The 13,202-nt window shown below is 38.0% G+C and overlaps 1 protein-coding gene across 2 annotated transcripts in view; it reads left to right on the plus strand.

Annotated features, from left to right (window-relative positions):
• The window catches only part of PRKD1 (protein kinase D1), a 175,456-nt gene that overhangs the window by 98,085 nt on the left and 64,169 nt on the right, over positions 1–13,202 (plus strand). For both annotated transcript variants that reach the window (XM_027767664.1, XM_027767665.1), the window contains 4 exons: positions 6,531–6,741; positions 6,894–6,971; positions 8,606–8,810; positions 11,110–11,233. In XM_027767664.1, the coding sequence (XP_027623465.1) occupies positions 6,531–6,741; positions 6,894–6,971; positions 8,606–8,810; positions 11,110–11,233 (618 nt within the window). The remainder of the gene's footprint in view (positions 1–6,530; positions 6,742–6,893; positions 6,972–8,605; positions 8,811–11,109; positions 11,234–13,202) is intronic.

A 13,202-nucleotide genomic window follows, 5' to 3' on the forward strand; every position in this document is an offset into this window, starting at 1 on the left:
CCTGTCTGGTTTAGTAAAGACAAGGTTAGTATATACTAAAGTGAAATACCTGTTATCTCTGTGGTAGTCCACAGCTAAGAAGGTGAATCTAATATCTACATGGGAAAGGAATGTGGTCTTGTGAGCAGCTTAATGACTGACCTAAAGGTTACTGTGTACTTGAGACCCCCTACGTGCTGCTCTATACAATGGCTGTGGCTTGGGGAATGGCAGTCTTCTCTTGTCCTGAGAGTAAAGCTGGCTTATGGTTTTTGGGGTAACAGCACCTTGCAGAGGAGTCCCTGTGCCCCTCCCAGCCACTGAGATCGTTTTGCCAATTTAGTGGCTTTAACCTAAACCTTTCTAATGCTTATCTATGTAATCCCCAGTAGGAAAAGTGAATGTAGCATTTTCCAGGAGGGTGGGGTGAATCTAATGGGAGTAATTCTCCTTCACAGCCGCCGCTGTATGCAGCCACCACCTTATGCAGCCGTCGCCTTAGTGGATCCGCATTCCTTCAGGATTATTGTAAAAGTTATAGTAAGGCTGGGGGTGCCTTTATGGGGTACTGGGGTACAGCAATAAGGCCCATGGCAGAGAAATTGAGTGCAGGCCAGTACAGTCACAAAATGGAGGTGAGGTCCAAAACTCGTAAAACTGTTGACCTTGCAAACAGTTCTCCTCAGCTGAGTCCTTGCTATAGGCATGAGGGGGCAGTTCTTTCATACTCAGCTTGTGTTAACTGCATGGTCCCAGCAAGTTAGGCTCAGTTTTCTGAGTTTAGATGCCAGGTAGGCTCAGTTTTCTGAATTTGCCATGTCTTTCTGTATAGAGCTGAAGAATTTTGCATGGATTTCCTATCCAAGTAGGGGTGAAGAGCAGGCAGACAAGGGCAAAGAGTCATTGCAGTGAAGGCATTCCTTACCTAGTTGTTCTCTTATGATTGAAATCCCATGAAGCAAATATTCAAAGTTCATGTATATCAAAAAATTTAAGTCACTCTTCTTAATTTGTTTCTTTTCATTTTGTTTTAGTGATGGCCACACAATAATCCCTTCTCCGTCATTCTGTTCTCAGGATCTTGGGCATGCATGCATATGTGCTTGGCGTGATTTTTAAGGTACCAGGTCTGGGACTTGAACCATGCTTGTCTATGTGGGATTCCAGCGACATAACCATTATACCATCTGCTGGTCCCATCATTCATTATTTTGAAAGTTCCATTGAAATACCCCATTCTTTTTCTCATACATTTACTTTTTGAAAACATGCATTCTATTCAGATCAAACAATGCTTATTGTCTGTCATGAACCAGGCACTTCTTCACAATAGTAGAAGACAAATATGTTAAGATTCTGTCCTTCCCTTAGAAGCTTCTTGTCTAATGATTGAGACAGGTTCATGAAGAGATGTTCATATGTCTGCTAAAGCATTTTTTACTCTTCTGTTTCTCATAACTTCAGAGAAGTTTGTGTCTCCTAAAATCTAGTCATAAAATAGAGCCGTGAGATGAATTTTAGTTAATAAATATGAATATTTTAATACTGCAGAAGTTTTCATTTGAATAATATTTTTCGTAAAATGACTTTTTTTCTCAGGGCATTTTACATATTATTTTGACACAAGGGTTAATAAGCAAAATACAAGTAGGAGCAACTTTCCCCTTTGACTTTTGACTTAATTAATAAAGGGTGTCCCTTTTCAACTGCAAAGTGGACTGTACCTTCTTCAGAAATTGTCTGAGTCCTGTTCAATGTTAAAAGACATACTGGCAGTTGGAATTTCCATAATGTAATCTAAGTAGTCATTTTCTGGTAAGGTTCCAAACTTGCTGAATCATTAATTTAGCATAGCAGATTAAAAAACAACTTTGATCGCTAGAAAAGCAAGGTATATTGTCTCTCTAAGTAGACGTTCAGGGCATAGAATTCTAACTTCGGTGGTAATTTCAAATAAGCACTATTAATATAAGGATGTTACACTTTGCAAAACTTCAGACTTGTTCTCTATAATCTTTATTCTCTTTGATCTCTGTTTCTGGCTCTTTTATTTTTTAAAGGTTTTTTTCTTTTTTCAAAAATTTTCCCCTTTCTTCATGATAGAGCATGTGCCTATGTGCATCATATGAGAGAAACAAAGCACCCCATATTGGGGCCATATCGTGCTACACTCCTTCTTCCAATACTCCCTCCAGTCTAGACCCTGAGAGCACCCACACCCAGCATGGTGCTGCCCGAGCCAGGATGCAACTGTAGTTGGCCACATGGTATCCGGCGTCCTATGCACAGTGCTTAACCGATGTGCTACAGACAACCCTCCATTCCTGGCCTTATAATTCAGCTTTTACCATTATTCTGTCCTCATGTTCTCTGCCATCCATGATGTGTACTTTTGTCATTGAGAACAGAACAAATACCTTTATATTTTTTTATCATCTTTAATTTCCCAAATCAAATTGAATAGCCAATACAGCTATTCAATTTTCACAAAAGGTCCACATCTATAATTTGATCCAAACTCCTCCATTGAGGAAAAGAATTTTCATAGGACCCATGGCTAATATAAAAACATAAACTTTTTAGAAGTGCATTCTTTAGCATGGACTTCCTGTAATTATAAAAATAGGAATTTTAAATCAGTTCTGTGAGCCTTGAGCCAGTTTTTGTTCTGAACATGTAAATGAAGCAGAATGAAACAAAACGTAGTTGTTCTTTTTCCAAAGCATTCAACTTTTCTTCTATTTCAGTAAAAAACAATCTTTCAACAGATTGCCCAGGTCCAACTGGAATAGCAAGTACCAGTAGAAATTGAAGCATCGTTTAGTTAGCTTAATAAACCTAATAAAACCTTCACTAATGTTGATGGGTAAGGAAGAATTTTCTCTTTTCTAAAGTTAGGTTTAAAGAAAAGACTTATTTAAACTACTAAAGTAGTGTACATGTTATAGGTAAATATACAAAAAAAAAGTTAATGAAAAATAAATTGCTTTTTATAATAACATATGCAAAAATGTCTGGCTATATCCATCAGCATTGTACTTTGAATCACCATCTAGTTTCATATTGAAGTTAGTTATCGTAAAGTCTAAAGATCAATGAGATTTTTTTAAAGTGTATGTTTTCTCTAAAATTACTTTTCGTCTGCTTTGTAACGTGTTGCCACAAAGAAAAAATACTGCCTTTTGCTTTAGAAAGGTGTATGTTCCTTCAAATAAAATTGCACTTGATAATTGAAATTTTTAATGTTTTGCTTAAAATTGAAGCCGGTTTTGTTTTTCAGGTTTTTGCCCTAGAGCATGTGCACTCACTGGAGAGAGATAAAGACAAGGAATGGGAAAGTTAGAAATCACTCTCCAAGGGAATGGCCACACCAACCCGGTGTGATTTATTTTATTTTGTTTTGTTTTGTTTTGGTGGCAGTGGTGTGATTTTCTTTCTTTTTTTTTTTTTTTTTTTTTTTTTTTGGGGGGGTTTTTGTATATGGCGCGTGTGCTCGGCAGAAAAAAATTTTTTTTTTTTTTGGAGAGGTTTTTGCTATAGGGCGCGTGTGCTCGCCAGACAGAGAGAGACAGAGAGACAGAAAACGAGAGATCACCCCCCAGGGGGGATGGCCATTCCACAATCCCTTCTCCTCCATTCTCCTCTCGGGATCTTGGGCACACACGCACATGCGCCTGGTGTGAGTTTAAGCCACCTGGTCCGGGACGTGAACCATGGTTGACTACATGGGAGTCCAGAGACATAGCCATTGTGCCAACTACTGGTCCCAGTGGTGTGATTTTCAAGCCACCATGTCTGGAGCTTGAACTGTCGTCAGCCATGTGGGAGTCCAGATCTATAACCACCATGCCACCTGCTGGTCCCAATAACTGAGTATTGTTTATTTATGAAAAAGTATATCACTGATTCTGAAAAGTCCTTTGACTTGGTTTGTGTTTGCACCATTAAAAATACATTTAAAGGGATGATTGGCAGTTTTACAAAAATGGTGTTTCTTAAACATTTATGTAAATTATGGTAAATATATACCAAAATGTTTTTAGAGAGTTTTATTTCATAAGCTTTTGTTTTGTTTTTAGAGTTTGTTATAAATTAATAAGTCCTTGTTTTACATTTTATGATTATTTACATAAATACTGACCTAGTATTCCTTTTTTTATCTTAACTTTTTAGATTTGTCTCATGATAAGAAAAAGCACACATAAATGTATGTGTCCCACAAATAGAGAATGTAATACTGCAAATGAAACTTCAGATTTCTTTTTCACTCTCTCATTCCCAAAGTGTTTGTTATCTAGTACAATTAAACAACTCAAACACTCTCCTTCCAACAGTAAACCAGGTTCTGAATTCATCCTAGCTAAAGATTTTGAAGCTTTACTTTCACACTTAGAAATATAGACCATATTGAAAATGATGACTTATATTTTGGACTGTAAGAATGAGTAATGAGGATTTCTGGTTGAGTTGCTAGCTGATTATAAATTTTAAAATATCGTAAATGGCATGGCGGACACCCTTTATAAATACTATTAATTAGATAGTTTGAGACTTGTTATTCTTTGCCAAGGGCATGTGTGGCTGTGGGAATATCATCACCGCCCAAATATGTGTGTAGTACAGACTCTGGGCCACAGAATGGCAGCCAATTTCTTTTCCCTGAACTCATAATATTTTAAAGTTCCTTATGTAATCCTGCTTTTAAGGTAATAAATGAAATGACTTCTCAAGTCTAATTCTAGTTCTTGCAATTCATGGCAGTGTTTATGTGAATGTTACCTTGTCGGATGAGAAGAAAACATTTAGTTTATCAGATTTCTTCTTATTCTTCTAAATGAATTTGCCCATAGTACAGTAAATAGTCCCATGTCAAACTGGCTCTGTTAGAGCCAGTTTCTAATGCATCTAGAATTAGATACGTTAAATTAAGGAAAATAACTAAAGAGCAACTTGGCCAGTTTTTCATAGGATTTTTTAAATCTTAGAACATTTTAAGTCTGCTAAGAAAATGTGACATCAGGTCATCTTTTATTCGGAGTGTTAAAACTTTCCAACGATGGAAAATATCACTTTCATTTCGATCTCTGCTTAAAACTGGCCCATTGGCTACAGTTACAAGAAGGCACCTGGAACAGAAACCTAGCTGTGAATTTATTTTTCAGTTCCTTTGAAGGTATTTCTTCAAGATATTCATGATTCTAATTTGGCATGCCTTTGGCCTATTGTTGAAAGATCCCTGGACTACTCTAAGAGTTGAGTCTTTCCAGAGTAATTATGGTTTACACTTTTCCTTCATGGAACTGTGATTGCGAATGTCACTGTAGACTTAATATCCCTGTGTATGGCAACTGCAACTAGTGAATCTGTAAATTAAACTCTCCTTTTGGTAATAAATGCTATTACCTTTTGGTGCAGATAGGAATTGAAATGAATGGAAATGACATGTAAATCTGTTTTTTTTCTTTTCTCGTCTTTGTCAGTTTCTATTCCAAATTAGAAATCAACTGGGTAAGGTTATAATATAAGGGCTCTCGAGGCAAACAAATGTAGTTTCGATGTTTTGTCTCCATATTTAATCACACTTGACCTAAAGAGATGAATTTAGAGTTTATGGGCTTAGATGCTTCAACTGTAGGTAACAAGGCCTATTACATGGCACCTCAGGACAATGCCTTATAAAGCTTATTATAGAGTAGAAGCATAATAAATAAGATATGTAATTATCATAACTACTGAAAAGTAATTTGATTCATCTTTTGTTCTGATGATTCCCAAGTATATTTCATGATATCAAGAGGTATCATGAGATTGTCCAAATGCACTAAAAACACAGTTAATTTTAAATTATTGAATTTTTAAAAATCTATTTACTGGGCTGATTAAATAATTCCAGAATGAGAGATAAGAATGCAGAGACATATAATTATAAACAAAATACCAGTATTTATATATCTGATATAGCCCATTAATTACTAGGTTTATCAATAATAAAAATGGTAGTAGTTCTAACCCTTTACTTTTTTATGTGTTTGAAGAATTTAAAATCACATTTTTTTTTCCCTTGAAGAAATCCAAAGAAGTTAAGCTGTTTTTCCTGATGAAGTACTATTTAGGGCAAACAAAGGAGATTTATTTTTTAATATCTCTCTCTGAAGTTTTTGCATTTTCTCACAGTGTGCAAGTTATTCTCTACAAAAGTCAATGAAATCATGTATGCAGTGGTATTAAGAGCCTTTTTTGGTTTGATGTTACCTTTATATTTTAAAACTGATTTTTTAAAAGCAGAACATAATTTAAGAAACCTAGAAATCAGGTTCAAATATCTGGATCTCCAGGTTATTTTCAGTCTATACAAATAAGGTAACTCAAATAAGAAAAGAGGGGGAATAGATTACATTAATGAACAGAGGTATAATTTAAGTTTATGTCATATTTTAAAGATCAAACTATTCAATACGATGATAGAACAGAATGAGATTTAAAAATACAGAAAAATATAAATGAAGTAGTCTCTCACTCTTACCATCCTTTATTGTTTTTCAAACATGTAGCAAAAGTCACCATCGGAGTCATTTATTGGTCGCGAGAAGAGGTCGAATTCTCAATCATACATTGGACGACCAATTCAGCTCGACAAGATTTTGATGTCTAAAGTGAAGGTGCCACACACGTTCGTCATCCACTCTTACACCCGGCCCACCGTGTGCCAGTACTGCAAGAAGCTCCTCAAGGGGCTGTTCAGGCAGGGCTTGCAGTGCAAAGGTTGGTATGATCTCACTACCAAATATTTGTCACCAGCCGAACGTCGGTCCTCGAATTAATCCTCATTCGTTTAATGTTATTATTATTTTTGGTTTCACAACTTCCCTTTCTAATGAATTCTTGGTTTTTATTTGTTTTCAAATCATGATTAGATTGCAGGTTCAACTGTCATAAACGTTGCGCACCAAAAGTCCCAAACAACTGCCTGGGTGAAGTGACCATAAATGGAGGTAGGTAAAAAATCAGCAGGCACACCTCTGCTTCTTCATCATTAGAGACTGTGGCAACTAGGTTTTTGTAGGGATGTTCTGCTGTTATTTTTTTTCCAATTCAGATATTTGTGACCCAGCCTGAAGTAAATTTTAGCTTGAGTTTATTCCACTTTACTGTTGAAAAGGCAGCCATTCAGCTTTGATAAGAAACAGAGGTTTTTCTACTTTGACATCTTGTCTTAGTTCATTATTATGTTGCTAATAGAATTACCTGAGCTGAGTGAATTATAAAGGATAGAGTTTAATTTGGCTCATGATTCTGTTCTCTGTAAAATCCCAAGATGTGATGCTGACGTCAGTTCAGCCACATAACAACATGGCTGACAGAAGCAAAGAGGATAGCAAGGTATGCAGAGAGAGAAAACTGGGGGCAGCCATATTCCTGTATAGCAATAGCACCAATGAGGACTAACCTCTTCTCAGGACAGCTGAATCTCTCAGGGTCTTGCCAGGCATCATTAATCCATTCACAATAAGAACAATATCTTCATGATCCAGTCTCAACCTACTAAGCCTTACCTCTTAAAGGTCCCACCACCTCTCCATGCCATTACACTGGGGGTCAAATTCCACAACATGAACCTTTGGGGGACGAACTATTATCTAAATCATAGCATGGTGAACAGCTAATACAGAAAACTTGGATATCCATAATTTCTTTCCCAGCTCTCCTTTTCTATACTCCTCTGCTGGTTTGTTCCAAAATGTGGAAGTTGCTAGAACACCTTCAAGTTATACCTCCCAGTTCCTTTTCTTCCATCCTTCCAAGCATAGAGACAAACTTTAACTTTTTTCTTCATATGCTAGAAAAAGGAAGTATCACAGAAACTAAACCACCTCCTTCCTCCACCAGTTACTGTGTTTATCATATATGTGGTTGTTAACCTGCATCTTTATTAATAAACTAAACTTTAAATCAGCCAACTAAAAAAATATGTATCTTTTCCTGTATTGAGGAATATTCCCTTGGGAAAACTCCTAAACTTTTTTTTCTCCCATGGTTTTTTTTTCATAGGGCATCTGTGCTCATTGGAGAGAGAGAGAAAGAGAAAGAGAGAGGAAAAGTGAAAAAACAAAAACATCCCCCCTTCTGGGGGGACTGGGGATGGCCATATCATGCCAAAATCTCTTTGGGATTTGGGGCATGCATGCATATGCGCCTGGTTTGATTATCAAGCCACCAGGTCTGAGACTTGAACTGTGGTCAGCCATGTGGGAGTTTAGTACCTTAATCACTGTGCCACCTCCTGACCCCAGGAAAACTAACTGTATAACTGAATTGCTTCTCAGGAAAATGCTGTATCTTAAAGGAACAAGTCACAATTTCCTCTCAGCATCTGCATGAGTTGCTACCAAATTACTTAACTTACAATCCCAGGCTAACTTTTTATGTACGTAATGGATTGCTTTATACCTTCAGTCTGATATCATTTTGCCAATTCCTTGGAAAGCGAAAGAATAGTTACATTCTTTACAACACTGCTATTTTTTTAGGACTCCCAATTGATTTGTTTTTAGGATTGCTTAACTTTCTCTTAAGCCCTGGCTTCTGGATTCCAGGAGTATCTTCATAGGTATAAACAATTTTCTAGATTTGCTTAGCCCTGGGGCAGAGTCTGACGTGGTCATGGAGGAAGGGAGTGATGACAACGACAGTGAAAGGAACAGTGGGATAATGGATGACATGGAGGAGGCAATGGTCCAGGATGCTGAGATGGCCATGGCAGAGTGCCAGAACGACAGTGGGGACATGCAGGATCCAGACCCAGATCATGAGGACTCTAACAGAACCATCAGGTGAGAACAGTACTCTCAGCATCTATCAAACATTGGCTCCCCCGTGGTATTTACCTTTCAAACCTCTTTGATATTTTAACCCATTGTAAAAGAGCTTTAAAGTATGTATGTGTTTAATGTTTTTATAAATGAGATGTGTACTGTAGATGAGAGCCTTGGAAGTTAGGAGATCTGGATTCCCTGAGGGAAGTGAGGTTTGCATCTTTTCCTAGCATTGCCTCGTTACTGATCCATTTTCTTTTGCATCTGAGGGATACTTGTATATGCCTTCTAGAACTTTACTACTAAGTTAATATTAATTAAAAACTCATTGTAGAGATCAGCAGTTGACTTAATGGCTATGTCACTGAACTCTCATGTAGTTGACCATGGTTCGAGTCCCAGACCTAGTGGCTTAAACTCACACACTGCGTGTGTGTGCATGCATGCCGAAATCCCAAGAGGAAAATGGAGGAGAAGATATTATGGCCTGGCCATCCCCCTTGGGGTGGGGGTGATTTCTCGCTTTCCGTCTCTCTATCTCTTTCTGTCTTTCTGGCGAGCGCATGTACCTATAGCAAAAACCTCTCCAAAGGGAAAGAAAAAAAAAACAACACACACACACACACACACAAAACAAAAAGAAAACTTATTCTATATAAATACAAAAGTCAAGGATCAGCTTCAGCAGACTCCTATTTCATAGCTGGCCCCTACTACATATATCCCATTCTCTCTCTACCTCACTGTTCCAAATTTTAGTTCCAAAGTGTGTATAATTTCATACCTGTTATCTAATTACATATACTTTTTGGTTACTAGATGATCCCCACTTTTTGTATCAGGAGTCACCAATAGTATGGCCACCAGACAGAGTTGGACTGCTGAATGTTTTGTAACTTATTAGAACACCCCCATGCCCATTCATGTGTCTGTGGCTACTTTGAACTACAAGGGTACAGTTGGGTTTTCTGCAAAGCTTATAATATTTATCAGCCGGTTCTACACTGAAAAAGGTTCTCAGTCTCTAATTTATATTTTAAAACATATTGAAACGTTTGTGCCCATTTTTAAAATGCCAGGGCCAGCAGATGGAGTAATGTTTACATCACTGGACTCCCACATGACCAACCACGGTTCAAGTCCCAATCTGGTGGCTTGAACTCACACCAAGCACATGCCCAAAATCCTGAGAAGAGAATGGTGGAGAAGGAATTACAGTGTGACCATCCCCCCGGGGGGTGATTTCTCGCTTTCTGTCTCTATGTCTCTCTCTGTCTCTCTGTCTCTGTTTCTCCAACAAGCACACACATCCTATAGCAAAAACCTCTCTAATAACAACAACAACAAAGCCATATTTACTGACAAAGTGAAATTGTTAATTGGGAGAAAGACAATAAAGCGATTGCTCTTTCCATTTAATGGCATAATAAAAATTATTAAAATACAAGGAACTATTAGTTTTATAGCCCAATTAGACGTACATTTCTTGAGTACCAAAGGGATTGTGAGAAGGGTATGTGCTTGCATATATGCATAAGGGAGAGATAGGGAGAGATGGAAGAAGGGAAGAAGAGGTAGATGCAGAGAAAGAAGGCCCAGGTGCAGTGCCACAGGCGGTGGAGCACCACTGAGTAATACTGAAGCCATATGGGAAGTCTCTGGGTTCTGTTCCCTGAGTCATGCCGAATATGTCGGGCATGCCTGTGGGCTTTTTTTCTGTCTAGCTGCAGGGCTAGGGGGAGGATCTTGACCCTTGTAAGAACTCATCAAGGGTTCTTTTCTGTCTGACTCTGTGTGTCTCTCTGTCATAAAAGAAATAAATAAATTTAAGAAAAGACAGAGATGGGGAAGGGGGGGAGAAGTGAAAGATCAGTATAATTCCACAAGCAATAGTTATGTAAAACACAGTTTAAACAGCATGTTCTAATTTTTATGAAATTCTGTTAAGACTAAATTTCATGTTGAATAATATAATCTATAAATGATTAATTTTATACCTGTAATATGCAAGAATGAACAAATAAACTTTCATGTGTGATTCTGAACACAGTAGCTTTGGTATACTAAAACAGTGATCTAGTTGGTGTTTTCCTGAAAACAGAGAGGCTTATTACCCTGCCTCGGAACTTTTATGTGCCCATACCTCTTCCGAGTAACCCTCTTCCTGTACCGCGGTATTCTGACAATATACATCACTAGAAATGGGATATGAATTTTTTTGACTTTCACTTTTAAATAACTAAAATAAGGTTTTATGCATGAAAAGAAAATTTGTATCTGAAAACATTTCTCTTCTAAAATATTTTGACTTTTCCAGTCCATCAACAAGCAATAATATCCCACTCATGAGAGTAGTGCAGTCTGTCAAGCACACGAAGAGGAAAAGCAGCACTGTGATGAAGGAAGGATGGATGGTCCACTACACCAGCAAGGACACGCTGGTAAGAGCCATGGCCAGCAGTGGTCTCCTGGTTTAAAGAGGAATTGCTGATACCTTGCGAGGACTCTTAGATGACTAGGTTCCTGGGAGGAACCTCAGCACAACCCTGACATGGGATTGGGTGGAGCACAGTCTGGCTTCTGGATGTCAGCTGTATTTGAGCAAGCAGTGGAGTCTGGAAAAAAAATGTAGAAAGCAATTTCAGGGAAACCAGATCATCTAATGTGATTACTTGAGATGATCTCCGAACAACTTGAATGCCTTCCTGTCATTTTATAGCAGGCATGAAAGCCACAGTTTGCACTCTCAGAATGTTCCTCTGTGATTTAGAACTTTAACTGAAATGCTTTATTTGAGGGAGGGAAACAATAATGAGTGCTATTCTAGAGTTCTTTCATCCTTAGTAAGTGCTTACTTAAAGACTGACCCATTCAGGAATGTTGAACTACAAGGGTACAGTTGGGTTTTCTGCAAAGCTTATAATATTTAGCAGCCGGTTCTACACTGAAAAAGGTTCTCAGTCTCTAATTTATATTTTAAAACATATTGAAACGTTTGTGCCCATTTTTAAAATGCCAGGGCCAGCAGATGGAGTAATGTTTACATCACTGGACTCCCACATGACCAACCACGGTTCAAGTCCCAATCTGGTGGCTTGAACTCACACCAAGCACATGCCCAAAATCCTGAGAAGAGAATGGTGGAGAAGGAATTACAGTGTGGCCATCGTGCCACCCCCCTCAAGGGGGGGGGTGATTTCTCACTTTCTGTCTCTCTGTCTCTGTTTCTCCAACAAGCACACACATCCTATAGCAAAAACCTCTCTAATAACAACAACAACAAAGCCATATTTACTGACAAAGTGAAATTGTTAATTGGGAGAAAGACAATAAAGCGATTGCTCTTTCCATTTAATGGCATAATAAAAATTATTAAAATACAAGGAACTATTAGTTTTATAGCCCAATTAGACGTACATTTCTTGAGTACCAAAGGGATTGTGAGAAGGGTATGTGCTTGCATATATGCATAAGGGAGAGATAGGGAGAGATGGAAGAAGGGAAGAAGAGGTAGATGCAGAGAAAGAAGGCCCAGGTGCAGTGCCACAGGCGGTGGAGCACCACTGAGTAATACTGAAGCCATATGGGAAGTCTCTGGGTTCTGTTCCCTGAGTCATGCCGAATATGTCGGGCATGCCTGTGGGCTTTTTTTCTGTCTAGCTGCAGGGCTAGGGGGAGGATCTTGACCCTTGTAAGAACTCATCAAGGGTTCTTTTCTGTCTGACTCTGTGTGTCTCTCTGTCATAAAAGAAATAAATAAATTTAAGAAAAGACAGAGATGGGGAAGGGGGGGAGAAGTGAAAGATCAGTATAATTCCACAAGCAATAGTTATGTAAAACACAGTTTAAACAGCATGTTCTAATTTTTATGAAATTCTGTTAAGACTAAATTTCATGTTGAATAATATAATCTATAAATGATTAATTTTATACCTGTAATATGCAAGAATGAACAAATAAACTTTCATGTGTGATTCTGAACACAGTAGCTTTGGTATACTAAAACAGTGATCTAGTTGGTGTTTTCCTGAAAACAGAGAGGCTTATTACCCTGCCTCGGAACTTTTATGTGCCCATACCTCTTCCGAGTAACCCTCTTCCTGTACCGCGGTATTCTGACAATATACATCACTAGAAATGGGATATGAATTTTTTTGACTTTCACTTTTAAATAACTAAAATAAGGTTTTATGCATGAAAAGAAAATTTGTATCTGAAAACATTTCTCTTCTAAAATATTTTGACTTTTCCAGTCCATCAACAAGCAATAATATCCCACTCATGAGAGTAGTGCAGTCTGTCAAGCACACGAAGAGGAAAAGCAGCACTGTGATGAAGGAAGGATGGATGGTCCACTACACCAGCAAGGACACGCTGGTAAGAGCCATGGCCAGCAGTGGTCTCCTGGTT

Source organism: Tupaia chinensis, unplaced genomic scaffold, assembly GCF_000334495.1.
Source record: "Tupaia chinensis unplaced genomic scaffold, TupChi_1.0 Scaffold144353_1, whole genome shotgun sequence".
NCBI lineage: Eukaryota > Metazoa > Chordata > Mammalia > Scandentia > Tupaiidae > Tupaia > Tupaia belangeri.